The sequence below is a fragment of the Pezoporus flaviventris genome, unplaced genomic scaffold (genome assembly GCF_033815535.1).
Source record: "Pezoporus flaviventris isolate CSIRO_AGI_PZ_B2104156 unplaced genomic scaffold, CSIRO_AGI_Pfla_v1 ptg000228l, whole genome shotgun sequence".
Taxonomy (NCBI): Eukaryota; Metazoa; Chordata; class Aves; order Psittaciformes; family Psittacidae; genus Pezoporus; species Pezoporus flaviventris.
This window is the reverse complement of record NW_026892776.1, coordinates 559,341-584,462: the sequence shown is the minus strand read 5'-3', so window position 1 is coordinate 584,462 and position 25,122 is coordinate 559,341. Positions and strand designations below refer to the sequence as shown.

Here is a 25,122-nt window from a genome sequence, read left to right as displayed (position 1 = left end):
AAACAAGATTATGCATTTATTCAGGGAGTTTCCAAATGTCAGCTCCTTGCCCCAACCCATGGTGCTTCACAACCCTGTTGGAGGAGTGAGACATGGGGTTTGCAACCCCTTTGCTCCCTATGGTGTGAATGATGCTGCCTTCAGCTGAGGACCTACCTTCAACAGCAAAACCCAGCCCTCAGTGCAAGGCACTGGTTGAACTGGGAGCCTTTGGCTGGAGATCTCTCCCCACCGAGGCTGTCTGGGTGTGAGCAAGGAGTTTGCTGTCCCCCTGTGCTGTCATGTGGCTGCCCGGTGTCTTGGCGTTGTGATTACATACGATGCTGTGTATTTAAACTGGTTTATGGATGTTTATACGAATGTGTAAACCTGTAATTTAGAAGCTTGGTTATAAATCAACATCGCTGAAGGTCTTGTCCCTTGTGCCTCGAGATCACTTTCCAGATTTAGAAGATAGGTTAGAGGAAAGGAAAAAGAGGAGGACTGTTTAGTTTTCCTCTGTTTATGATGATAAAGGATCATGGGATGGGATGTGTCCCGCACTCTGAGGTGTGGTCGTTGGGCACAGGGATCCCAAGCAGAGAGTTCCCATTTTGACTCATTTTGGCCCATTTTAATGGCCTCAAGCTGCCCCAGGGCAGGTTTAGATGGAGCTGAGGAACAATTCCTGCCCCAGAGGGTGCTCAGGCATTGGAACAGGCTGCCCAGGGCAGGGCTGCAGTCACCGTCCCTGCAAGTGTTCACACAGCGTGGAGACGAGGCCTCAGTGCCATGGGTTAGGGGTGGCCTTGGCAGTGCTGGGGTAAGGGTTGGACTGGATGGGATTAAAGGAGCCAGGAGCCTCCTCCAGTGGGGTGCTGAGTGGGATGGCACATTCCCACTGGGGGATCATGATCCTTTCCTAATGCATCCTAACAGTGACACCTCCATATTAGTATTTTACATATATAAAAACCTATTACAGCTTTAATAATCATTTCTGCATCTTAGTCCCTTCCCAAGCTGCCCTGGAGCCTGGCTGTGCCAGGAATGGTTGTGCACTACTGTTTTGATTCCCTATCATGTAGCAAGATGTGCTGTGAGTTACTGCACTGGTCGTGTTGGTGCAAGTGCTCTTCCTCTGGATTTCTTACCCAACTGGGCTAGGGCAGAGCCAGTTGTCTCTGTTGAGAAATCCCTTTTAGCTAGGATGGGCTGGAAGCTGCCTTGCGCTGAGCTGCCAGCCCAGTCAGACAAGAGCCCTGCAGACACCCCTGGCTCCAGGTTTACCTGCAGCCATCATGCAGATGTGAGTTTGGATGTTGGAGACTTATGCTGGGTGTAATGGGCACATCTGTGCTTCTGTCCTTTGGCTGATGCTGGTCAACCCCTCGAAGGGGTTGGTTCCTGCATGGGTTTAGGGCCCCGATGCTCAGTGTGTGTGACCCGCTGGCAGCCAGCAGAGCTTTGTGGGTGCAGGATAGCTCTGCAGGGCTGGGCTGGCCTCTGCCTTTGGAAATACCCATTGTGTGGATGAGCTCCTGATTTCCACATGGGGTGCTCGCCTGGGCCAGCCATGCTGCATCTGTCCCATCTGAAACACACCTGCTTCTGCAAACCCACTCCCTCAGGGAAGATCCCATGAAGGCAGCCCAAGGGTCAGGCATTTCTGTAGGGAAAGCATAACCAGACCCAGGGACTCCTCAGCATCCTCCTGTCCAGCTGAGGTCCCTCCCCTTCTCTCCACAGCAAGATGAGAGCCGGTGCCTTGGCTTAGCCGGACACCTTCCATCACCTCCAGCCCCCTTTATTGTATCTTTAGGGGTTATTAGGACAAAAGAGGGTATGGAAAGACTACAGGGCAGCAGGGTGGGCTGGGAGGACCCCATGGGCAGGATGACCACTGGCTCCATGGGACCCCATGTTCCTGAGCAGGTGGAATCACCATAAGCCTTAATCCCGACCACGTTCCCAGCTCCTAGCCCTATCTCCTGCTGCAATTTCCCAGCTGAGCAGGAACACCCTGGAAGAGAGATGGTGCCAGCAGCTCCCATTGCAGGGGCAGCCACGGGGCATGGCAGAGGGTCCCTCTGCACCCCTGGGCTGCCGGCTGCAGGGGGGGCAGCCCGGGAAAGGCTCCTCCGAGCAAGCAAACACCCCCTGGGATACTCAGGTCTTTTTTTCTTCCCCCTTCGACCCTTATTTCCAGCCCCTCCTTCCCCACCTTTCTCTTACAAATAGCAGAGCTGCTTTCTGATCCCAAATTCCACCATCGCAGCACCCCAAGATGCTCCCACAGCCGCTGAGCCCAGCCAGGCTGTGCCATCTGCAAACTCTGTTTTAGGGTTTTTTCTTACATGTGTATGTATACATGTGCGTGTGTGTGGTTTTCCCTCCCCTTTTCCACCCATTGCCTTTTCCCATGCCATACCCCTCCCCTTGCATGTCCCGTTCCCCCCCCCCCCCCCGCCTTGCCACCACCCCAAGCCCTCGGTGGCCGAGGGGCTGCGAGGTGGGTCTGGGGGTTGCGGGGGGCTTTGCATTGATGCATTGATCGCCCCTGGTCTCCGCCTGACCTCCCTGCTCCCAGGGAAGCAGTCTCCATGGCTACTGGCCCTTCTCCTCCAGAGTAGACTGTAAATTCCTGCAGGCAAAGCCCAGCCTTGGGGGTACGAGGGAGGGGGAGCCGGGAAGGAGTAAACCAAAGCCAAATAGAAAGAAAGAAAGGCTGGGAGAGAGAGAGAGAGAAGGGCGTTGCTTGGATGGGGCTCTCCTTTCCACTCCCCTTTCTCAGGTCCCCAGCACCAGGGCAAGGCGCCTGCTTCCCCCCTCCAGCGCTGCTGCTGCTGCTCCTGCTCCTGCTGCTGCTCTCTTGCAAAACTGGAATTGGCTGGGATTATTTAAGGGGGGGAGAAAAAAAAGGAGAGAAGAAGGGATCAGAGCGGCCGCCAGAGAGAGGGCGATAGAGTCCACTTTCCTCCAACTGCCCTGGGTCTCCTTCCCTCGCGCTCTCCTCTTTAGCAACACCAAGAGCCCCAAACTGAACCCAGAGCAGCTTTTCCATCAGTTCAGCTCCCTTCCCTCCCTCTGTCTCACACACGGCAAGAAGAGAGCCCCTTCCTCCTCTTGATTTCCCTTCGCATGCTCAGCCTCTTGTTTCCTTTAAAGCACTGGAAATCCCCCCCGTCTTGCCCCTTACTCCTCCATGCAGACTGGGATTGCAATGGGAGCTTTGCAGCTTGCTGGATTTTCCATCCTTTTCTTTCTCCTGCACTCTGGAAACACGCTGGCAAATAAAGCCAGTCAAGGTAAGAGAAAATCTCCCCAGCTCGAAGGGTTGCTGTTCGATGCGTGCGTTAGGACCTCTTTGGATCTGGGGTTTTAGATGCAGGCTGGAGGAATTAGCAGCAATAACAGCAAATAGTGGAGGGGATGTTAAACGGTGCGTGCAGATATTCTTGCTGCTGCCTTTGCTTTGGGGTTGTTTTTTCTGGGAACTCTTTCAGGAGTTGTGCTTTTTGCACTTTAGGATTTGGTTCAGACGCTTTCTCTCAAGGCAGGGGGTGCAGAGGCAGAAAATTCGGGTGGGCAAAGAAGTCTGCACCCATCGCAGGGAAAACGCGGCCGTTTGGAGGGGCTTGGGGGGCTTTTCTGGGGTAGGGTGTCCGTGGGATGGGATCACACCCACAGGGCTCCTTTGGGGCTGGGTTGGAGGGAAGAGACCGTGATGTCTGTAACGCCGGGAGGTTGCGTCTGTGGCTGTGTGTGTTGTACCCAGGCAGGGGTTGAATCTGCAGCGCTGTGCTATAGGGGGTGGGGGGCTGAACACAGCAAAGCTTGAAAAATACAGGAGCTCTTTCCCGATCTCTGGCAAAAAGAGGGAGGTACGTCCCAGCGTTATCAACTTCAGGCTTTCTGCTCCACCACTCTGTAATCGAGCCTTGATTTCTCCTGCCCAGACACACACATGTAGCTTTATGTATGGTCTAAGCTATACCTTAGGTTTTCTATAGCACCTCTATATTTAGCTGGGTTTTTTTCCCTTACACACGCGCAGGAGTGCGCGCGCACACCCAAACACACACAGCCCTATGTGCATGATCCCCTTGGCTCTCTCAAGGGGGGGTTCCTCTTAACTCCCCGCTCTGAATCTCTTGGGGTTTCTTTTCTTTTTGGTGTTTTTTCCATACACTCCACGGTGTGTAAGATTTATCAAACCCAGCTTTGGCTCTTGCTATTGTAGTAGCTGCGTGTTTATGCGTACGGCGAGATTAAATAGAGTGTGAATGAAATATAGGAGCACAGGATAGGATTAAAGAGCTCTTGTAAGAGTATTTCAGCCCCGTGCATGGTCGCCCTGAGCCCTGTCACCGACAAAGTTAGAAGGAATTTCAAGGCTATTGTCTTATCTGGCTTAAAGTGTTCCTTAAACAATAGGAGACTTTTCAGGAGGGCAGTCTGGGCAAGCACGGGGGACGTGTTCCAGGGCAAAGGTTTGGTAAGAAGGCATCCAACTTCATGTAAAGCTTTATGATTTAGGCATAGACAGGAATGCTTAGGTTTCTATCCATCTCCATCCCCCCCCCCCCCCCAATTATCTTGAGTGTATGCATTGCTTTCATTTCTTATCATAATATTTATTTATTAAGGCCTTTTGGTTTCCAGTTCCATTTAAGCCTGAGCCAGAATTGCATTAAAATAGCAAAGTAAAATTCCATCGTGCAGAGACTTGACAGATCCCTGCGGGGAAGGAGAGGGGTGGAGTGGGGGTGGAGAGAGGTGAGCTCAATCCTGCACCGAGGGAGGTCACCCGCCGTATGCCTGGGATGGTGCTGGCTCATGCCAGCCCCTGGAGAAGTCACGGAGCAGAGCTGGGGTCCGGACACTCTGCAGCGGTGGGGGGGTTACGGTGGAGAGTGGAGCTGCTGCTGTGGGGTTCTGAGGGCTGGAGAGAGAAGGGTGAAGGCTGGCGCCTGTGGGTATGTGAGGGCTCAGGGCAGCGGCGGATCTGGACCTTTTGGAATGAACCTGAAGTTGTGGCCCCAGCATCACCCCACACTATTCCTATAACCCAATGCTACCTCGTTTTGTGTGTGTGCAAGTGTTGTGGAGCTCTTCAAAGCCACCCCGTGTGCCTGGGCATGTTTTAGTAGGGTATTTCTGAAAGCATCAGGCATCCCCCCTGCATCTGTGAGGTGATACCCTAAGGATGGGGTACACAGCACCCTCCCACCTCACTGGGTGACTGTCAGGGGCTGGGGATGGCTCCTCTTCCATCAGATGGGTTTGTTTTGCTGTGCTAACATCACCCTGTGTGTCGGGCTCGCTGGCTCATTGCTCACTCTGAATTACCCTGGGAAGTTTAGTCTGTAGGGAAGGAAGGAGTTAGCAGAGCCATTCGCTGGGCCTGCAGGGTGTCTGCCAGAGGACCTGCCTGTCTGCAGGGTTTATTGGGTCAGTTTAAGGCTAGGAAAGCTTTCAAGAGGAGAACTGACAGTATAAATCCAAGGAACCCCAGGGAAGCTCCCAGTGTGCATTCAGCTGGGATGAAGTCTCCCTGTGGTCTCCCTGCCAAGGTGTCCAAACAGCCCCAAGCTGCTGCTGTACCCACAGCTCCCTGGTCTTTGGACAAGTAGTGCCACCCCCAGTCCCGTCCTGTTCTCATCAGTGCATCCCACAGCCTGCCAGGCAGAGGAGCCTCTCAGTGGAGCAGCGCCCTTGCCCATCATCTGCCAACATCAGTCCTGCCTTGTGTGCTGAGGGTGATGGAGCCTGAGGGCTGGCAGATTTACCCCCTCCTCTTGTACCACGGAGTGCCCGGATCCGGCCCTGCCACACTGCTGGCAGCACCCCCATAACTGGAGACAAGGTGCAGGATTCACCACTTTTTTTCCTGAAACCAAATTGCAGGAATGAGGCCGGGAGAACAGAGCCGGGAGGGAGATGCAGCATCTCCCTGGGCACCCCAGTTTGCAGCTCCCACAGCCCAGCCACCCACCCAGTGCAGGGTCCGAAGTGGGACCACGACCCTAGCGCAGTGTGATGGTCACCCACGATTAGAACCAGACCTTTTGGCCAGTGCTCTGGGATGAAGCCCCCATCCAGCGTGGGGACTGGCTTTGGCTGGGATGCACCTGCGGAGCCTACACCGCCAGATTCCTTTCATACACATATATATATATTTTAGGAGTCTAAGTTTTTCCAATTGCAGCAGAGATGCTGTTTGATTCCCTCCCACCTCCACCGAACTTCCTCCCCTCGGCCCCCGCTCCCCTCCCTCCCGTGCATTCACAGTGTGCGACTGTTGTGCCTGTCCCCTCCGCCCCTCTGAAATATGAAATGTAAAACTGTAAACATTTCAGCATAGAGCAGTTCAAAGGAGAGCTTTGACTGAGGGCGTCCAACATGCCTGTACTGAGATTAAAAAGGGGAAAAGGGGGAGTGGGAAGGAGGGAAGAAGAGGGGTTTTTTGTAACTGCCAATGGGAGTATAAATATTCAGACACCTTGAGCCTTGCAGTGGGGATGTATTGCTGCCTCCAAACTGCTCAGGAGGGTTTTCGCTTTTAGTTTTATAGAGACTGTTCCTTTGCCAGATGGTCGTACCGGAGTAATCCATTTAGGAAAAAACTGTGCATGAATAACCTTAACCTTCACTTCCAAAGTTGTAAGTCCCCTGAGAGGCTTTAGGAGAAGCTTGGGATGGCAAATAAAGTTTGCTCTGTGTTTCTGTGAGGATGGGCTGGAGATGTGATTGTTGCTCCCAAAGCCAGAACCAAACACACACATTTTTAAAGGCAAGCTTTGAGCAGCTTGATAAGCTAAATGAACAACAGCAGCAACAGCAGTTCCCATGGGAGATGAGCACACTGCTGGTGTGGAGCACCAAACCCTCCTCGGAGGAATCACAACTGAATTGAGTGACCAGGGTTGGCTCAGGGAGGTGGGATGGGGATGGAAGGAGCATTTCCCACCCCAGGGGACGCTGGTGATGGTGGTGGATCTCAGATCCATCAGGTTGACCCAGGCTGGTGCAGGTGATGAGGACCTCAACCCAACTCTGCCCTCACAGCAGTGGGATGCATCAGTGAGGGGGAAAAAAGCTGCTCTGGGGGCACTGGGAGCTTTGGGGAAGCAAACCCTGGGGTGAGGGGTGCAGAGCAGGGTCTGGGTATGGGGCAGTGGAGTGGCCAGGCAGTGAACCCCCTCAGGTCCTCACTGTGACTTGTGGTTCTGCATCCTTCATGTGTGCTCCATCCACAGGGCCAAGTACTGTGGCTGCATCCAGCAGGTCCCATCTGGTTTTAGGCATGGAGCACCGGGCTCCAGCAGTGGGGCTTGGTGAGATGCAGACATCCCTCTACTAGGGACCACGGGTGCCACATCCCTGAGCCAGCCATCACTGACCACCCGAGTTAGATCTTGAGTTCAGATGATGCATATTTGGCCAATTTACACAAAGCCATCCCACGGAGAATCTTCATCTCCTCTGTCCAGCCTGCGGCTCCCATTCCTTTCCCAGTGGGATACCACTGCCCACGGCCGTGCTCTGTGCCCATCCCACTGCAGCGCAGCACGGGTTGCCCTCGTGAGCTCCCCGGGCAAACAAATGCTTAATAAACTGCACCACGGTGTCTGAGGTGGTTATTAATACCCTGGTAAAAAGAGCTACTGAAGTTATAAAGCTTTAATTTGGCATTAAGGCCGAGTGGAAACTCCACGTGCCTGCCAACAGCTACACACACATCCCTATACAGGCAGGCTGTTAACATATATGTCGATATAAAAATAAAGAATAAAATCAAGTTGAAAGAAAGAGCTGAAGTGCTCGCAGAAGAGGGGGAAAAGGACAGTGGATTGGTGTGTTTAGGGGGTTTCTGGTGAGTTTTTGCTGCCCTGTCTTGGCCTCCTCCTCAAATTTATTTGGACTTTCAGCCTATGGATAAAACCCCATCTTTTATTATTATTTTTCTTGTTTTAAACAAAATAAGGAAGTGAGGAAAGAGCCTCAATCCAGGCTCTAAAAATATATGAGCTGTTGCTTTACGGCGCACATTGCCGGCAGCCCGACGCCACAGGGATGGGCGCAGATGTGGGACCTGGGTGCCCATGGGCTCCAGCACCACCAGCCTCAGTCAAAGCCCTTCTCTTCCCGGGTGGGTGCACCCCGGTCCTGGGGGGCTGGCGGTCCCCCCACTTTTGGCACTCTCGAAATGGCAGTGGCGTTGAAACCGTCTGCCTCCAGTGCCTTTGAAATGGAGAATAAAGCTGCAGCTGGAGCGGAACGGGGCCCAACAGCCAGTGCTGGAAAATCCCACCCACAACGGAAGAAAAAACATTGCCCGAGGCACAGGGTGAGCATGGAGCCTCCTGCCCTGCATCACAAACTCCCCAGCACAGTGGGGCAAGGATGCTCCTGCTCCCTGAGGAGTCCCAATTCACCTCAGAGCATGGGAGCAGGGACCACTGGACATGGGTCAGACCTTGGTCTCCACCAGGATGTGATGTCTTCAGTGCTCAGTATCCCACGCAGAGCAAGGTGCCCCAGTTCTGGGGATTTCATAGAATCCAACTGGTTTGTGTGGGAAGGAACCTTAAAGCTCCTCCAGCTCCAACCCCTGCCATGGGCAGGGACCCCTTCCACTGGAGCAGCTTGCTCCAAGCCCCTGTGTCCAACCTGGCCTTGAACACTGCCAGGGATGGGACATCTATTTGAGGCATGATGTATCCGTCTTGTTGCCAGGTCTGGGCTTGTTTCAGGCAGCTTGGGATGATAAAGGGTTTCTGGTTGTTCGTCCAAGCAGGGTAAGTGAGGGATGCAGGTCTGCAACCTGGCTGGTTTCCCCCACAAAGCCCACGCGGGTTTGGAACCTGGACTTCAGAAGGTCTCAAGCAGTGGGATGAGCAGGGTGCACCCCAGTGAGGAGTTTGCAAGAACGAATGGAGATGGGAACATCAGTAAGGATGTGGTGAGGCACTGGAACAGGCTGCGCAAAGAAGGGTAAATGCTTCATCCCTGGCAGAGTTTAAGGCCAGGTTGGACAGAGCCTTGGGCAATGTGGTCTAAGGTATCCCTGCCCGTAGCAGGGGGTTGGAGCTGGATGATCTGAAGGTCCTTTCCAGCCCAAACCATTGTGTGATTCCATCATTCTGTGATTTACTTTGTTAAATCTTCTCTTTGCTTGGCTTGAATATGAAATCCCTGGAGCACCTGCAGCAGCCCAGCCGATGGCTTTTTTCTGGATGCATTATATTCTCCTGTGGGAAGAGCAGGTTGTCCCAACAACTGAGCTGCCCTTTGGTGGGAAAACACCGGTTACATTGACAAAAAAAAAAAGCAAAAGTATAGTTTTTCAGAGGTTTTTTGTTTGTTTTTTTTTTAATTCACTCCATCATTTTGGAAGGATACTCCTGAGGAGCCAAAACTTCAGCCTGCTGACATTAGGGTCTTTGCCAACCTTAGGGTGGCTCCTGGGGTCCCAGGGAGAGTGTTTAGTCACTCTTCCCACACACTCACACACACACTTTTTTCCCCCTTTTTCTTCCTTTCTTTTTTATGATCCTACAACCTTTCAGAATGTCTCCAGCTTTGGAAAAATTACAGAGTGTCAAATTTATAATGTTTTCTTTTGTACTTCTGTGTAATCTTTCCAAAGTTAGAGACGTTTTGAAGTTACAGAATGGAAAAGAAAAAGATAGAAAAGACCAATAATACACATGTGTGAGGGGGAGAGACGTGATGTTGTGTTCAGTGCTGCACAGACCTCGTCCATGGCCTTGACTTTGGGGGAGCAGGAGGAAAAAGAAATAGAAAATACCCCCCCCCAAAAAAGTGAGGTTTCTGGCCGAAGGGTGGGAAAACATCAGTGATGTGATGGTTGATGGGTGCTGTGTGGGTTTGGGTGTTTTTAGCAGGAGATGGGGTTGATGATTGGTCTGTACTGTTTGGATGCTGGATCCCACCTGGGTGTCAGGGTGAGTGCTTGGGGTGCTGGGAGCCAGCAACTCTCCCCTTGGGACCATCAATTGGAAGCACCAAGGTGTGATTTATAACCTGGTAGGGGAAGAGCTGAGGGAGTGCTCTGAATCCTTAGGGTCAGAACCAGGATCTGCAAATGCAGTAGATCTTTGGTTCAGCATCGCCCATGTTGCTGTGGACTCCTTGTGCTCATTGCTGCTTGTGGAGCAGAGAGCACTCAACATCCCACTCGCATCCCCCTGCTCCAGTGCAGCATCCTCCCACCACCCACCTGGGAGCCCCGGTGAGGGATGCAGGAGCCGGAGGTGAAGTCACTGGAGGCGGTGATGCCAAACAGCACTAATGGGTGGTGGAAGTGCTGCTTCTTATGGCAAAAGGCCCTTTTGAGCCTGAGAACATGGTCGGGAAGGAGCAAGCTCTGCTCCCTGTGGCTTTTGCAGGGTTTTATCCACCAGTGATGATTTGCACATGCTTTTTGGTCTGGAGGATGGGGCCTTTGCAGGTGGGTCAGGAGTGCAGCGGCGCAGCCGTGCCATGGGGTTTGCAGCCAAATGTGAAGTTTGGCTGGGGAGGAACCAAACCTGCACCATGCTCAGCACCCCAGAGGGAGAACAGCCCTTCCCAAGACCCACAGGACCCCTGTGCAGGGCTGTGAACCTCTCCCCAGGGATGCGTTGAGTGCTGGGAGCAGGGTGCTGGTCCCCTGTGCAAGCCCTCCATCGTTCCCACTGCAGTGGGTCAAGCTCCGGGCAGTGATGAATGGCCCCGGGGAGGCCATGGTGGCCGCGGGCCATGGCTAATGTCAAATAACAAATATGAATGTGGCTGTAAATATTTATACAATGCGCAGGCACGTGCCGCCTCCCCGGTGCGGAGGCAAAGCTCTCCTGCCCCCGCCGCTGACTCACAGCTCCCGGCAAGGAGCCTCCAGGATGGCTGGGATAAGGCTCGGGACGATGCTCCGGTGGCCGTGGCCCCCGTCCTGGCAGGGCTGCCTGCCCACCCGCGGCTTGCAGGGATGTTTCATGTTCTTGGAGCAGCTTTCTAAAGGCAGCTGAGAGCTTCTCAGCCTCGGGTTTCTCTTTCTGGGGTGCAGGGCAGCTGGAGGGCCCCTTGATCCCCCTTCCCTGGTGAGATCCTCCCCATCCCAGTGGGAGGTGGTGGAGGTGAATATCCCCAGGAGCAGAACTGACGTTCCCATGTGCTGGTGGAGTCAGAGCATGGAGCTCAGGGTGCTCAGGGAGCCCTGCCCGCGCCTGAAGGGCTGTGGGTGATGCTCAGCACGCACCTCCCCTGCCAGGGGCACTCAGCTGCCTTACATCCTGGCAGGCATTGGCAGCCAGAGAGGGGATGTGCCTGCTCCGGAGCACCACACCTCCCTTCCTGCCTGTGAGGGAAGGCAGAGAGCAGGCAGGTGAGCAGCCTCTGGATCACAAACCTCTGCTCCACGTGCTCAAGGCTCCTCTGTTTCCCAAATGCCATTAAACCCTCCACTCCCACAGCCTCTTGCCATGGCAAACCCTGGGGCATCACCACTTGAGGCCGTCGCTGGTGCACAGTGCTCCAGATGTCATGCTCTGGGTACCAGGGTGCTGCATCCCGGATAAGTGGGTTGAGGGGCAAAAGGGGGAATGGGAAGATGCAGATTTTGGCTGTGTCCCCAAGGAAGCTTTGATGTTTTCACATCTTCCCACTCCCGGCTCCCAGGTTTATTTAGCGTGGTTCCTGCTAATTCCTGCACATCCTTCTGCACCTAAGAATAGAAAGCGATGATGATGATTTGGGTGACTGGTCAGCTCAGGAAATGGCTAACAGGAGACAAGAGACTTTCACCTCACCCTGGGCTGGCTCCAGCCTGGACTCTGGGCTCCTGAGCAGTGTTTCCTGCCATCAGACATGTGAGAGAGTCGGGGGGTTTCAGGGTGGTTTGTATGAGAGTGGGGACATAGGCTCATGAGTGGACCTAGTGATGCACCATGTCCCTCAGTGAGGCCATCGCCCGTTGTGTCAGGGCTGGGTGTACTGCACTGCTCCCTCAAGCCTTTCTGGGTCATGGGCTGGTTGAGGAGCTGGAGCGCTGCTTGGTTTCATCCCCTCAAGCAGTGGCTCCAGTGGGGTAGAGCCCCCCCAGCTCTCCCCATCGCTCCCCTGCCTCTCCCCTTGCAGATGTCGATGAGTGCGTGGAGGGCACTGACAACTGCCACATCGATGCCATCTGCCAGAACACCCCGAAGTCCTACAAGTGCATCTGCAAATCTGGCTACACCGGCGACGGGAAGCACTGCAAAGGTAGGGACACATCACCACCAACAGTGCCACTCGTCCAACAGGTGACAGCCCCAGCAGGTCAGAGCTGGTGGTGGCTCTTCAGCAGTGTCCCTGCCCTTGCGGAAAGCTGGTTCACCCCAGCACACTGCACGTGTTTTAGTCCCCTTTTTTGCTCTAAACTCCTGGCCTATTGACACCACAGTGCCTGGGGATGGAGGGGAGTATGGCTGTCCTTGCTGGTGGCAGTGGCAGTCACAATGCACCTTCTGTGCTATCCCAGCATTTCCAAGACTGGGGCTGCCCAGTCCCTGGGAGATCACCTGAGGCTTGTTTTATACAAAGCTCTGTGCTTTTTGCTGCAGGGTTTCCAACCCAGAGGCTGCAGAACTGGCCTAGCAGCTAAAATCATATAAATATAATAATAATATATAAATAATAATATGAAATAATATATGGAGGTATAGATGATACAGATATGGATGGAGATGGAGATACATGCAGCCAAGTTGGACACAGAATGAAAACGGGCTCCGTGGAGGAGCAGCAGCAGAAAAGCAGGAGTGGCACAGGGGAAGAATTCCCAGCTCTGCTCAGAGTGGGTCCAGAGTCAGGATGGGCTGACTACAAATAGCAGAGGGATTAAAGTGCGCTCCACACACAGCAGGGCTTCGCCATGGAGACGTCCTGCTCTGCCCACCAGTGTGGGAAATCCCTTGGGATTCCCAGTGCACTGTGCTGTGCCAAGGCTTTAAGGTTAGCTGGGAGTCCAGGGTGCAGACAGGGATGGTTTTGCAGGGTGTGGAGGGATGCTGTACGTGATAACAGAGCTGGGGACCTGCTCAAATAAGCAAGAGATCTCAGGATGCAACATCGGCTGGGTGCAAACACGCTGGAAATGGGGCTCAGCACCCATGCAGAGGGTTGGCCATCCCCTTGGGCAGCCCTGCAGCTCTCCTGCCTCCTCTCTCCCCAGACGTTGATGAGTGTGAGCGGGAGGATAATGCAGGCTGTGTCCACGAGTGCGTGAACATCCCTGGGAACTACCGCTGTACCTGCTACGACGGCTTCCGCCTGGCACATGACGGACACAACTGCTTAGGTGAGGCCCCAGCATGCTGGTGGGATGCTGGCATGTCACAACCCCTCAACACCCTGGTACCTTGGGACCAGCCTGCTGGCTTGCTTTACTGTGCACCTTCTCGCCTCTAAGGCCCCGAGACCAGTTTCAGAGCCAGGGGACCATAGTGGCACTTGCAGGGTGCCAGCAGCAGACATGTCCCGTGCCGTGATGGCTCGCTGGGGACAGGATTGCTCCCCATTGCACAGGGGATGCTGAGGGATGATGCTCAATGCTGGGAGAAAAACTTGCTCCATGAGTTCACCCATAGACTGGGGGAGTTCGGGGTAAGGCAAGACTGGGAAGGTTGGGTTTGGGGATGCTGTGTGTGAGCCACAGCCTCCCCACAGCTGCATCCTGCTGTGGTGAGTGGCCGTGCCGGCAGTTCTGCTGCGCTGCCCAGGGCAGGACCAGCCTGTGGGGCTCACCCGGGCCCTGCCACTCGTGCCTGAGGTCAGCCCTGCACCTGCCAAAATAGATGAGTTAATAGCAAAGCCGGCGGGGATGGGAACCAGTGAAGAGACTGGGTAAATAATCCCTGGGCCAAGACAAACCCGGCGTCTGCCTACGGAGCCGCCGTGCATCCTCCCCACCGCTTCCCACTGCCCCAAACTCCATCCGGCCACGGCGGAGCCAAAGCTCCCGGCAGAGCCCTAGGGCTGGCCGGGCTTCCCACAGCCCGGCGCCCGCTTCCTCCCCCAGCACCCACGGGTGGAATTGCGGGAGCACGGCTCCACCCACCCGCCCTCTACCTGGAGCTCATGCTAGCTCCTAATGAGTGTCTGCAGAGGGGTCATTGATGAGCTCATCGCTGGGAGGAGGAGGAGGGGAAGGGATTATGGCCACATACGCTTTGCATTAACCGCCATCACCAGGATCTTTGCAGCCTCCTCGGGGAGGGGGGAGATTTACACAGCTGGGAGGAGGCGGCTCTGCCTTCCTCTCCCCGGGGAGGATGAGCCCGAGGAGAAGAAAGGAAAGCCGGGCTCGGCGAGCCGCACGTCATGTGTTTACAGAGTGGGGTGGGAGGGGATGGAGGTGGCTGGGGAGCAGCTGGGGCAAGGGAGGACCTGAGGGGCAGCCCCAGCTCCCCCCGTGGAGCCTTTCCTCGGCTCATCCCAGCATCTCGGATGTGTTGCTTTCCTGTAGGGATGGGCAGGTCTATCCCAGCACTTCTGTGTTGCTTTGCCATAGGGATGGGGCTGGTTTATCCCCTGCATCCTATTTTACCGGTGAGGATGTTGACTCCCTCCATGCTCCAGCTTGGTTTGCTCAGCAGCCACTCTTGAGGGGCATCAGGGATGAACCCCAGTGGGTTTCTCCATCCTCCTGAAGCATCTCTACTTAGCCAAAAAGAAGAGAAGCAGTGCACAGCAGAAAGTCATGCCCAGGCTTTGCTGGTGCTGAGAGCAGTGGCTGAGCTGGAGATGGGTCAGAGAGGGTCAGGGCATGCCCGTAGGCTCCCCCATCACCCCCACACAGCAACCTTTTGAACCAGAGCAGGAATTGGAGCCCCTGTCCTGACACAGGCCCTGCTGGCTTCTGCCCATCTCTGTTGCATTTAATAAAACAGGCATTAGAGCAGCAGAGTCTTGTCCCAGCCGTCGGGTTTGAGCGGCTGCCTCCTCATGTTTGTGCAGAGCTTGAGGGAAAAGTCGCAAGACCTTAAGCCCTTGTTATAAGTGGGGGGATTTGAGGAGAGTTATTGGCATCTGCAGCACATAGCTTGGCTGGAATGAGCCTCAGAGGAAGCTGCAGGCCTCCTGCCATCACAGAGGACAACCTTTTTGTGTCTGGCTGCAGCCTGGCTGTCAGCCCTAGCTTGCCCTGCGGGCACCCGGGTGTGAGATAAAGATTTCAACACCTCCTTTCCAAGGCAGTGGCTTTGTGGGCTGCTCCTGAGCTTTGCTCCCATGGCAGTTTCCAGCTGTAGTCCTGCTTGGACTTCTGACCATCCCCCAGGGTTGCAGCATTTCCCTGGGCTTGTCTGGGGCAGAGGGCACAGTGCAAGGCACTCACACTGCTTGGACAACCATCCATCCATCCATCCATCCATCCATCCATCCATCCATCCATCCATCCATCCACCCATCCATCCATCCATCCATCCATCCATCCATTCACCCATCCATCCATCCATCCATCCATCCATCCATCCATCCATCCATCCATCCATCCACCCACCCATTCATCCATCCACCCACCCACCCACCCACCCACCCATCCATCCGTCCGTCCGTCCGTCCATCCATCCATCCACCCATCCATCCACCCATTCATCCATCCACCCACCCATTCATCCATCCGTCCGTCCGTCCGTCCATCCATCCATCCATCCATCCACCCATCCATCCACCCATCCATCCACCCACCCACCCGTCCATCCACCCGTCCATCCATCCACCCATCCATCCACCCATCCATCCATCCATCCACCCACCCACCCGTCCATCCACCCGTCCGTCCATCCATCCATCCATCCATCCATCCATCCATCCATCCATCCATCCATCCATCTCTTTGCTCCAAAGCAAGGGATTTTGGTGCCTGCTGTGCCACTCAGGGAGGAGGGCAGTGCCGGGAGGATCCCCCTCAGCACGGTCCATCACTGAGTGTTTCCAGCCACCAGTGCTGGCAGGACTCAGCTTTTCTGGCTCTGCAACACTAAAGTTCATGGGAGATTTTCTTTGGCACGGGACCTCCCACTCCCCATCCTGACACCATCACCCAGCTCTGGGACTGTGGGTGGAAGGGGCAGGGGTGTGATTCTCTGGCCAAGTCCTGGTTGCTCTGGCATCTTGGGGCACTGGTGAGTTCAGCTTGGACCACTGTCCCTAGAAACCATTTGGACACAGTAAAGGCAATTGCTCTTCGTTTGGGTTGGAACTAGATGACCTTAAGGTCCTTTCCAGCCCTAACCGTTCTATGAAACAAGGGATTCGCAGGGATGGAGCAGGAGCAACCTGGGGCAAGGGCTTTGCCAGTGCCACGGGTGCACAGCTCAAGCCCCTTTGAGCCTCGGCTCATTAAACTGAAACAGGCATGAGGGCAGCGGAGCTGCTGGGGGTTTGAGTCTCCTTACAAATAATTATCCCGGCTCTGGGCTAAGGTTTCCCAGCTCTCCCTAATGAAGTGCAGGCATCCCCAGCCAGCAACAGGCTCGGAAGGGCTAGGAGCAGGGGGTGGCTGCCTTCAGTATCCCATCTGAGCATGCTGGGTGTGCTGGGGGTCATGGGAAAGGAAAAATCCCTTTCTCTGTGGTTTTGGGTTCCCTTCTGTCAGACGAGGCTGGACCATTTTTGCCTGTTAGCTGAGGAAGCTGCATGGGCTCTGCAGCCCATCCCATGGGGTGCTTTGCCTTCATCCCCTGAAGTCCTAAAGCATCTCCCTTTCTTCTAGCTGGGGGATCATGGATGTAAAGCAGAAATAAGGTGCAAATCTGTCACACCCAGTTCCCCATCCCCTCTGTGTGCCATGGATCCCTGCTCACCTCCCGCCATGTCCCCTTTGCAGACCTGGATGAGTGCTCAGAGGGCAACGGCGGCTGCCAGCAGACCTGTGTCAACATGATGGGCAGCTATGAGTGCTTCTGCCGGGAGGGTTTCTTCCTCAGTGACAACCAGCACACCTGCATCCAGCGCCCCGAAGGTTAGTGCCTGGCCTTTCCCTCCAGCCCTGCATTAATGGACAGATCTGTCACCTCTGGCCACCGCTGCACTGCCTGGGTATGGGTCTGGGTTTGGGTTTGGGTTTGGGTGCTGCTTCATGACCCTTCTTGGTGTTGCAGATTTGAAAGTAAATTTATTACGAGCACATTGCTGTGGGGCTCATAAACATCTCTTAGAAAACCCTCTCAGGCCCCTTAGTCAAGCTCAGTAATACCAGGCGGAGGAAGCTGATCCTATACCTAGAGTGTTTTGTTAAATAAAAGGTAGCTGGAGATCCTCACACCCCCCTGTGAGACTTCTCTTCTCCTGCCAGGTCTTGTGCAGCACCAACCCCTTCCTCTTGATATCAGTTCTAAATTGCTGCCATCTGGAGCAGTCTCGTAGCCAAAATAGGAGGAAATAAGAGATTTTTGCATCTCCACTGATTTTTATCTCTGCTGTTCAGCAAAGCCAGCTGAGTTTTGCTTGCCTCCTTCCCCCTTCCCAGCTGTGTCAGTCGCTCCAGCTCCCCTGGGAATCTTGCCCAGCCTGGGACAGCTCAACCGTGGTGGCATCTCCTGCGTCCCTATTCCCTGTGTGTCCAGGAGGGATGAGCTGGCTGCTCCTTCCTCTCCATGACACAGTGGGTGGCCCTTGCTGGGGACAGGGGTGCAGGTGCTGGTGTTTGAGCTGATTTGTTGAGCTGCAGAGTGGTGTTGTCCTGGGGAGGTCTGTGTTGCTTCTGCACCCTGAGGTTGATCTTGTAGCTGCTACGTGGTCCCTGAGCTTGGGCTCAGGAGGATGAGGGGTGAGAGGGTTGCAGCTGGTCCCTGGGATGTGAGCCTGGAAAAAGCAGAAAGCTGAGGACAATCTGGGGTCTGATATTAAAGCCTGTTCTGACTTTACTCTTGGCTTTTGGGCACTGCCAAGGCAGAAGCATTCAGTATTAGAGAGCTAAACCTCAATGTTATGGCTGCTTCCTTCCTTCTGGGGTCCTTGCCAGCTCCTTGTTTCTCTTCTCTCCCCTGGCAGGAGGCTTTCTCCTTTCCCTCTGCTTTTTCTCCTTTTCTGATTCTGCTCTTGCTTTCCTCTCTCCCCTCTGATGCACAGGGGATGAAACTTCTGGGTAAGAGACCTGGGTGATAGATCCCAGAACCCCACTCCTGCAGCACCACCACCCTCTCCCTTGCACTGGTCCCTCCCATAGGGAGAGGCCAAGGGTTGGGGCTCACTGGGTATTGGTGCCTCTAAACCCTGTTGTGCTCAGCCCAACAGCGGCGGTGGAGCCACCGAAAGCAAAAGGTGCAAGCGCCTTGTGCTGGTGCAAGAGCAGATGATGGTGTAGCAGGGAAAGGGATGATTAAAGGGGTGCATCCCTTCCCAGGCAGTGGCTTTAGGCACTGGGGAATCGCCGTGTCCTGCGGCGCAGGAGGATGCTGGGCGCGGGTGGAATCGCCTGAGGAGTTGGAGGAAAACAGCGTGGGGGCAGCCCGGCCTGGAGGGGAGCCAGGGCACGCAGGCTCCAGAGCCTGTGTCTGCCGGGGTGCGCCGAGGGAGCTCTGCAGACCGCTACTGGGATGTGGCTTCTCTGGAAGCGCCAGGGGGGCAAATGGTGCGGCAGGGCAGGGTCAGCCTCGGAGGGCCCCGTGTCCGCTGTGGTACGGGGATGTGATGGAGATGCTGCCACATAGTGAAGAGCAACGATAAAAAAGAAGGAGAGAAAAAAGCTGGTTGGAAGAGAGGCTGAGAGCACTCTGGCATCCCTGGGGCATCGCAGGGGTCCCTGAGGCAAGGCTTGGTGGAGACAAGGGACTCGAAGCAGCATCCTAGCCCCAGGGTACCCTGGAGGATGCCAGAGGGATGGACTGGGGCTCCCCACAGGGTGGGAGTTCCCAGCCCCAGTGTGGAGGCCCGGGAAGGGAGGGCTGGTGTGATTGGAGGCAGGAGGCTTTAATGACAGAGGGCTCCCTGCCACTCACTTAGAGATGATCATCCTGTCCTGGAGCTAGGTGGGATCTGTGGGGCAGGTGATGGGGAGCAACCTGGGACACCCACAGGCTGCAGCCTCTGGTTTTTAACCATTCCAGTGAATGCTTGGTGCATCTCAGCATCCTCCTTCAAGGAGATGTGGGAACGGGGTCTTGCCCGAGGTGGTGGGAGGGAATCAAAGGTTGAAAGCTCCAGGGTGGCTCTGTCCACCTTGCCAAGCAGCTCTGTGCCAGGAGGTGCTGCCCTTTGAGACACCTTCTTCAAGGCAAGAACCCATTAATGTTCTTATTGCAAGGTTTTCCTCCATCTCCCCCTCCCCATCCCACCCCACCCCAGAGATCCCTCTGCCGCCACAGACCAGTACCAGCAAACTTTTGGAGCTTTCCTTCGCTTCCTTCTCTCTTTTAGAAGGAATGAACTGCATGAACAAGAACCATGGCTGTGCCCACATCTGCCGGGAGACCCCCAAAGGGGGCATCGCCTGCGAGTGCCGCCCCGGCTTCGAGCTCACCAAGAACCAGCGGGACTGCAAATGTAAGGAGCACTCCAGGGATGGGGATACAGTTTCCTGGGAACCCCTAACCTTGTCTCCATGAGACAAACGCCTCCTGGCCTTGCTGCAAAGCCTTGACCCCTGGTAGCAATTGGTTTATCGAGCCTGAAGCTCTCTGGGCTTCATTGTCCTCCAGCATGCCCAGCTCTGCCTCTGTTGCTCTCACAGAGGATGCTCTTGGCATCCTCCTCTGCCATGGGACATTGTGCTCTTACGCTGACCAGGCTCAAAAGGCACTTGAAGGGGTCCCAGAGGTGTAGCATCCTCTGTCCCTGCCCCAGTGTCTCACTTTCCAAAGAGGAGATGAACAGGGAGAATGCAATTGGCACAGGATGAGCACAGGAATTCTTTCCCTGGGGGTCATGGTGTTCTGAACCCGTCTCATCTCCTGCCAGTATCTCACTGGTATTGCCAGGGTTATTAAATAGAGATGAATGTGTTTATGCAGTTATTTTTGTTTCTCCTTTTGTTATATGCAGCAAATGTGTAAAATGAGATGGAGTTTTAATCCTATGAGCCTGTTTTCCCTCCGTGGTAAATGAACAGTATGCCTTGCCTTTTGGGAAGGGCTGAGAGGGATTCCCAGGAGCACCTGAATCATTCCAGAGCTCAAGAAAGTCCCACCCTTCCCTTGTAACATCAGATTCCAGGGTCAGGGGCAGCCAGCCCACAGGTCCCCTTTGCTCATGCTCCACCAGTGGCATTTAGAAAATAAGCAAAGAGAAGACACAAGAAACTTAGATCTAAGGCAGAAGCTCTTCCCTGTGAGGGTGCTGAGGCGCTGGCACAGGGTGCCCAGAGAAGCTGTGGCTGCCCCATCCCTGGCAGTGTTCACGGGTAGAACTGAATGATCTTAATGTCCTTTCCAACCATAACGGTTCTATGATTCTATAAACCACAGTTTGCATCTACCAAGATCCTGCAGGGAAAGTCAAAGGGCTCCAGAAATTTTCCAGGAGGATATGGATGAGGTTTCCCCAAGCTGGCTTTATGCTACTCCTTGAGGATGCTGGGTGGGGAAGAAAGGGGCTGGGGACCCTGCTGACAGCCGATTCTTTGCCTCCTGTAGTGACTTGCAACTACGGGAATGGGGGCTGCCAGCACACATGTGACGACACCGACCAGGGGCCCAAGTGTGGCTGCCACGTCAAGTTTCTGCTGCACTCCGACGGGGTGACGTGCATAGGTAGGTGCGAGCCATGGCCTGGGATGTGGGGGGGCTCCTCTTCCTCCCTGGGCAATTTGCTCTCAGCCTGATGAAGGGGCTTTGGGGATGTGGCGTTTCCTCTTGCTGGGACTGGAGAACCTCGGTGATGTGAGGGGTGGGGTTGGTACCCGCGGGAATGCGCTGCTGCTCAGCCACAAAGGGCAAAAGTGGCTGCGGGGATGCTTGAGCGGGTGGTTGGGGTTTGGTTTGTTGTGCTGGGGTGCGAGCAGGGTCCCTGCCTGTCTCCGTGCTGCTGGAGGGAGAGGGCTGAGAACATCCCCATGCTAGACGCTGTTACTGTTGCCGTCACTGGCAGCATTTGAGGAGGGACAGAGGGGATGGATTTAGTCCCTGTGATCTGTTCTTAGTTGGCACCATGGAGCCTGGGCTCAGGAACAATTGTCTAGCCAAAAACAAAACCCAAAGCCCTGACAACCTGACAAGTGAACCACCCCCAGAATTGTCCTTTTCCTCCGTGTGTTTTCAAATTGTAGAACATCAAACGGAGGTCGAAATTTTACTGGTTTCATATGCTCGTGCTGCCGAACAGCTGATTCGATTTAAAAGAACGTTGCATTTGGAGAGTGATTAAGTCCACAAATTGCTCCAGACATTTGAGTTCTCATTGCAAAATAAAAATGAAAGAGGAATTGAAAGCGAGAGAGAGGGTTTGGCTCCCTGTGGCCCTGCTGTGCCTGAACAGCTTCCCAAGGACAGCTCCATCCTCGGGGTGAGCAGCCGAGGAGCCCCCTGAGCCCCTGGCTGCTCCCCACCAGCTCAGTGGATGCATCAAAGCCCTCCTGCCTGTCAGCTCAGCTGCCTGTGACCTTAACATCACCGCTGTCACCCAGCCTGCTGCCAGGATTAGTCCCAGTCCCTCCTGGCAGCTGGCAGGATCAGCCCCTTGTCTCCGCCATCCTCGTGTTCGCTTCCGTGGCCACCACATCCCGTCCCAGCCGCTGAGGACAGGATAACCAGGGGGTTGTTGTGGTGCCCGGGGTGGGGAGCGCTCCTCCAAAGGGGACTTTGGGGTGCATCAGCTGGTGTGCTCCTCCTGGGTGGAGGTCCCTGTGTGTGTGCTGTCTGTGTTGGTGTGAGGACTCAGGGAGGTTTGGCACCAAAAGGGTGCTCCTGACCTGGTGGGTGCAGTGGGTGGGAGAGCAGCTCCCCAAAGCAGCTCATGGTTCGGGAGATGCTCAAGAGGGGTGTTTTTGCCAGACAGTCTCAGCACTTGGATGCGAGTACCATGGGCAGGGTGGTGGGATTTGGGGGTTTCCAAAATCATTCATCCTCACGGCCTTGACCAAAATCTCCCTCTTTGTTCCCAAACCATGCGCCCTATCTGCCGGAGAGGCATCTCCCACCAGAGCCGGTACATCCCCGTGAGCTCTCCCCTCACCCCTATTCCTAGGGGAACTCAAGCACCACAATGAAGGATTTTAGGAGCATCACCAGCCCCAAACCCACCACCGGCCCTTTCCCATCCCTTTCGGCTCTGCAGCAGGAAGGAGCCTGCCTGGATCCAGCATTCCCGGGGGGATCCCAGCCCCCAGCCCCAGCACGGGAACACTGCGGGATTGTGCTGCGGCCGCTGGGAGCCGGCGGCTGCCCCGCGGGGGCAGATTTACAGCCGAGGTACCTGCTCGGATATTTATAACCACCCTTTCTTGTTTTATGGCCGGCGCTCAGCAAACAGCCCTCCCCCCGTGCTCCCTCCGCTGCCCCTTCCCCGTTTCCTCTGAAATATTTCATCATTTCAAGGGGAATAAAGTTTCCAGCGAGGGGAAACACAAACTCGCTCCCCGGGCCGTGGGCTTTGAAATTGTACGCGGTGCGTTTGATGGGCTGCCGGGCCAGGCCCCTGCTCCAGGTTCCCTTCAGATCACACCACGCGGCAGGAAGCGCGCTCGGCCCCTGTGAGTGACAGTTTCATTAGGCCACGGCCGGTGTTTTTCATTTTTCCGCTTTTTATTGCTGCTTTTAAAAATGCAGATAATGAATAACATGCCTCTGAGCAGAGCGGGGCCAGCCCTAATGGCTCCCAACATGTCTCGAGGGGGAGGGGGAGCCGGGAGGGGAGGCCAATGACCTGAAATATTGATATTTACGCTCAAAAAAAGCAGCTCTTTTCACAAAGGAAATAAAAAGCAAGGACACGGAATCGCCCTTCAGCAGCCCCGGCTGCAGCGCCCGCGGGCAGATGTGAACCAGGCTGCTGTGGTCGATGCAGATTTTGGCTTTCCGGGAAGGTTTGCAAGCCGGGGCATCACTGTAGCTCCCTCCCAGTGATATTTGGGGTTTAATGGGACTGATGCTGTCCCCTGCTTGTGGCAAGCACCGGAGGAGCAGGAGGAGGTGGATGGGGAGGAAACATGAGTGGATGGAGAAGGAAACTAAACCCAGCTCAAGTTTTATGGTTGATTTCCTGACCCGTGCCTGGGCAGTTTGCAGCAGCTCCGCCGATGCTCTGGCTTTGTGCAGCCGAACCCTGCTGCAGGTCAATGCCTGGGACATGGGAGGGAAGGGGTTGAGGCATAGGAAGGCTCTGGGAAGAGGAAGGCAGGGCTCAGGGACACGAGGTGGTTTGCCATGGGCATTCCATGCACACCCCGTACACATCAAACTCCCCACGGAGACGCGGTCCCTGTGTCCCGGCTGCTGAATCCCTGCCCTTAGCCTGAGCCCCCTGCACAGCACAGGCACATGGGGGCTGCCTTTCCCCTTTTCCCCTTCCACTGTCTCTCCTCGCACAGACCCGACGTTGTTCCTCCTGAAGCAGAGATGCGCTCGCCTCCGCTCGGGTCATGGGCTCTGGGTGCCCTGAGCACCCCACGCTCAGCCAGGGGCTCTCTGGCTTCAGTGCAGCAGTGCCACAGGGTTCTGTCCCCTCCCCGGCATGTCTGGGATGAAGGAGGGACATCTCCCAGCCATGGGGGTCTCCCCCAAAACCGAAGGGGTTTGGACAGGCTGTGGAACGTGGGATGCTTCAGACAGGGTGATGGAGGAGCTGATAGCAGCAGACCCAAATGGCAGGTTTTGACTCTCTGGGAGGTGGGTGATGCCAGGCAGTTTCCTTTGCAGGGCAAAGCTCTTGCTAAGGTTTTGGGGCAAGCCCCGAAAGTGATCTCTGTGTGTTTTTAGCACCAAAATCTTGCACCTATTTTGGGGTCTATGGCTTTGCCCAGGCTGCTCTCAGCCCCATCTTGGCCATTTGCACTCCCCACCAGGCTCCCCTATGACCCTTTGGGTACTCAGCACCCTGGGGCTGTGCCGTGCCCCCTGGGGCTCCCTGCACCTGGGTGCATGGGTGATGCTGAGCGGCCAAAGCACACCCAAAATGTGGGCTCAGCTGCTAGATCCAAGTGGTGCAAGTGCCACTGGTGGGACAGAGTCACCTCCGGAAAGCCCAAGGGCATGCAGTGTCCATAGAGCTCCAGCCGGGGGTTGCATTCAGCCCCAGCACGTGGGGGTGCTAATCCGGTCAGGACCCGGCTCCCCAGACTAACGGGCTGCACTAACGCTCCTTGCAACGCGCTTCCTCCTTCTCACACGGAGAGCACAAAAGCCAAGGGGGTTCGGTGAGGCTGTGGAACATGGGATGATGCTTCCGACAGGGTGATGGAGGAGTCGATAGTGCCAGACCCAAACCTCTGCTTTGGGCTCTTCTGGGAGGTGGGGGGGAGCCAAAACGCAAAGGGAGGATTTCCACGAGGCTGGAAAGGCGGTGGAGTGGAACCGTTGACGTGTGACACCAACCGAGCTCCTTGCTGGACACTGTTTCTAAATCACTTTTTTATAAACAGGGGAGAGACACTTCCAGCAACACGTTATCCTTGAGACGTTTTCTAATGGTAAATATTTTTGTTCTCTATCTCTCTGGAGGGGTCTAACAGTAGCTGGTCTCCCAACTGGAGATCATAACCGGGCTCGGGGGGCTGAGCTGTCACGCTAACCGCATGCCTCACTAACCCGCTGCTGCTTCGTAACCCCACAGAGCGAGCCTGGCCTTGGGCTGCAGGAGGATTTGGCTTTTGGGGACACAGAAGGAAACCCTCCCCTGGCTGCACTTGCATGAGGCGGGGGCTCTCGCGTTGCTTTGGGCGATCCAGCCTGGTGCAGGGGTGATAATCCACTTTCCAGTGGCTGTGGCAAGGGTTATCCCTTCCCAGGATGCCAAGCAATTCCCAGAGGAGCTAGTGGTGGGCTGCTGGTGGCAGTGGGGTTGGGAGGGTGATACTCATGCCCATCTCTGCACTGTGTGTCCCCAAAGTTACCCCTTCCCGGAGCCCACCCGCTCATAGACGGACACCCTCAGGGTGCCCCAGGCTTTGGCCCAGCAGAGCTCCAATGACCCTTTATGGGGCTGGGCACCTCGGCTGCTTCC

General features: G+C 55.3%; 1 protein-coding gene across 6 annotated transcripts in view; it reads left to right on the top strand.

Moving 5' to 3' along the window:
* The first annotated feature begins 2,368 nt into the window (after positions 1–2,368).
* SCUBE3 (signal peptide, CUB domain and EGF like domain containing 3) overlaps positions 2,369–25,122 on the top strand; it is a 35,727-nt gene continuing 12,973 nt past the window's right edge. For 4 of the 6 annotated variants that reach the window (XM_061442595.1, XM_061442594.1, XM_061442593.1 and 1 more), the window contains exons 1-7: positions 2,369–3,287; positions 12,124–12,246; positions 13,199–13,324; positions 16,856–16,990; positions 19,387–19,512; positions 20,601–20,717; positions 24,542–24,589. In XM_061442595.1, the coding sequence (XP_061298579.1) occupies positions 3,185–3,287; positions 12,124–12,246; positions 13,199–13,324; positions 16,856–16,990; positions 19,387–19,512; positions 20,601–20,717; positions 24,542–24,589 (778 nt within the window). In that variant the 5' untranslated portion in view covers positions 2,369–3,184. The remainder of the gene's footprint in view (positions 3,288–12,123; positions 12,247–13,198; positions 13,325–16,855; positions 16,991–19,386; positions 19,513–20,600; positions 20,718–24,541; positions 24,590–25,122) is intronic. The other 2 variants (XM_061442598.1, XM_061442597.1) reach the window with 1 other exon arrangement.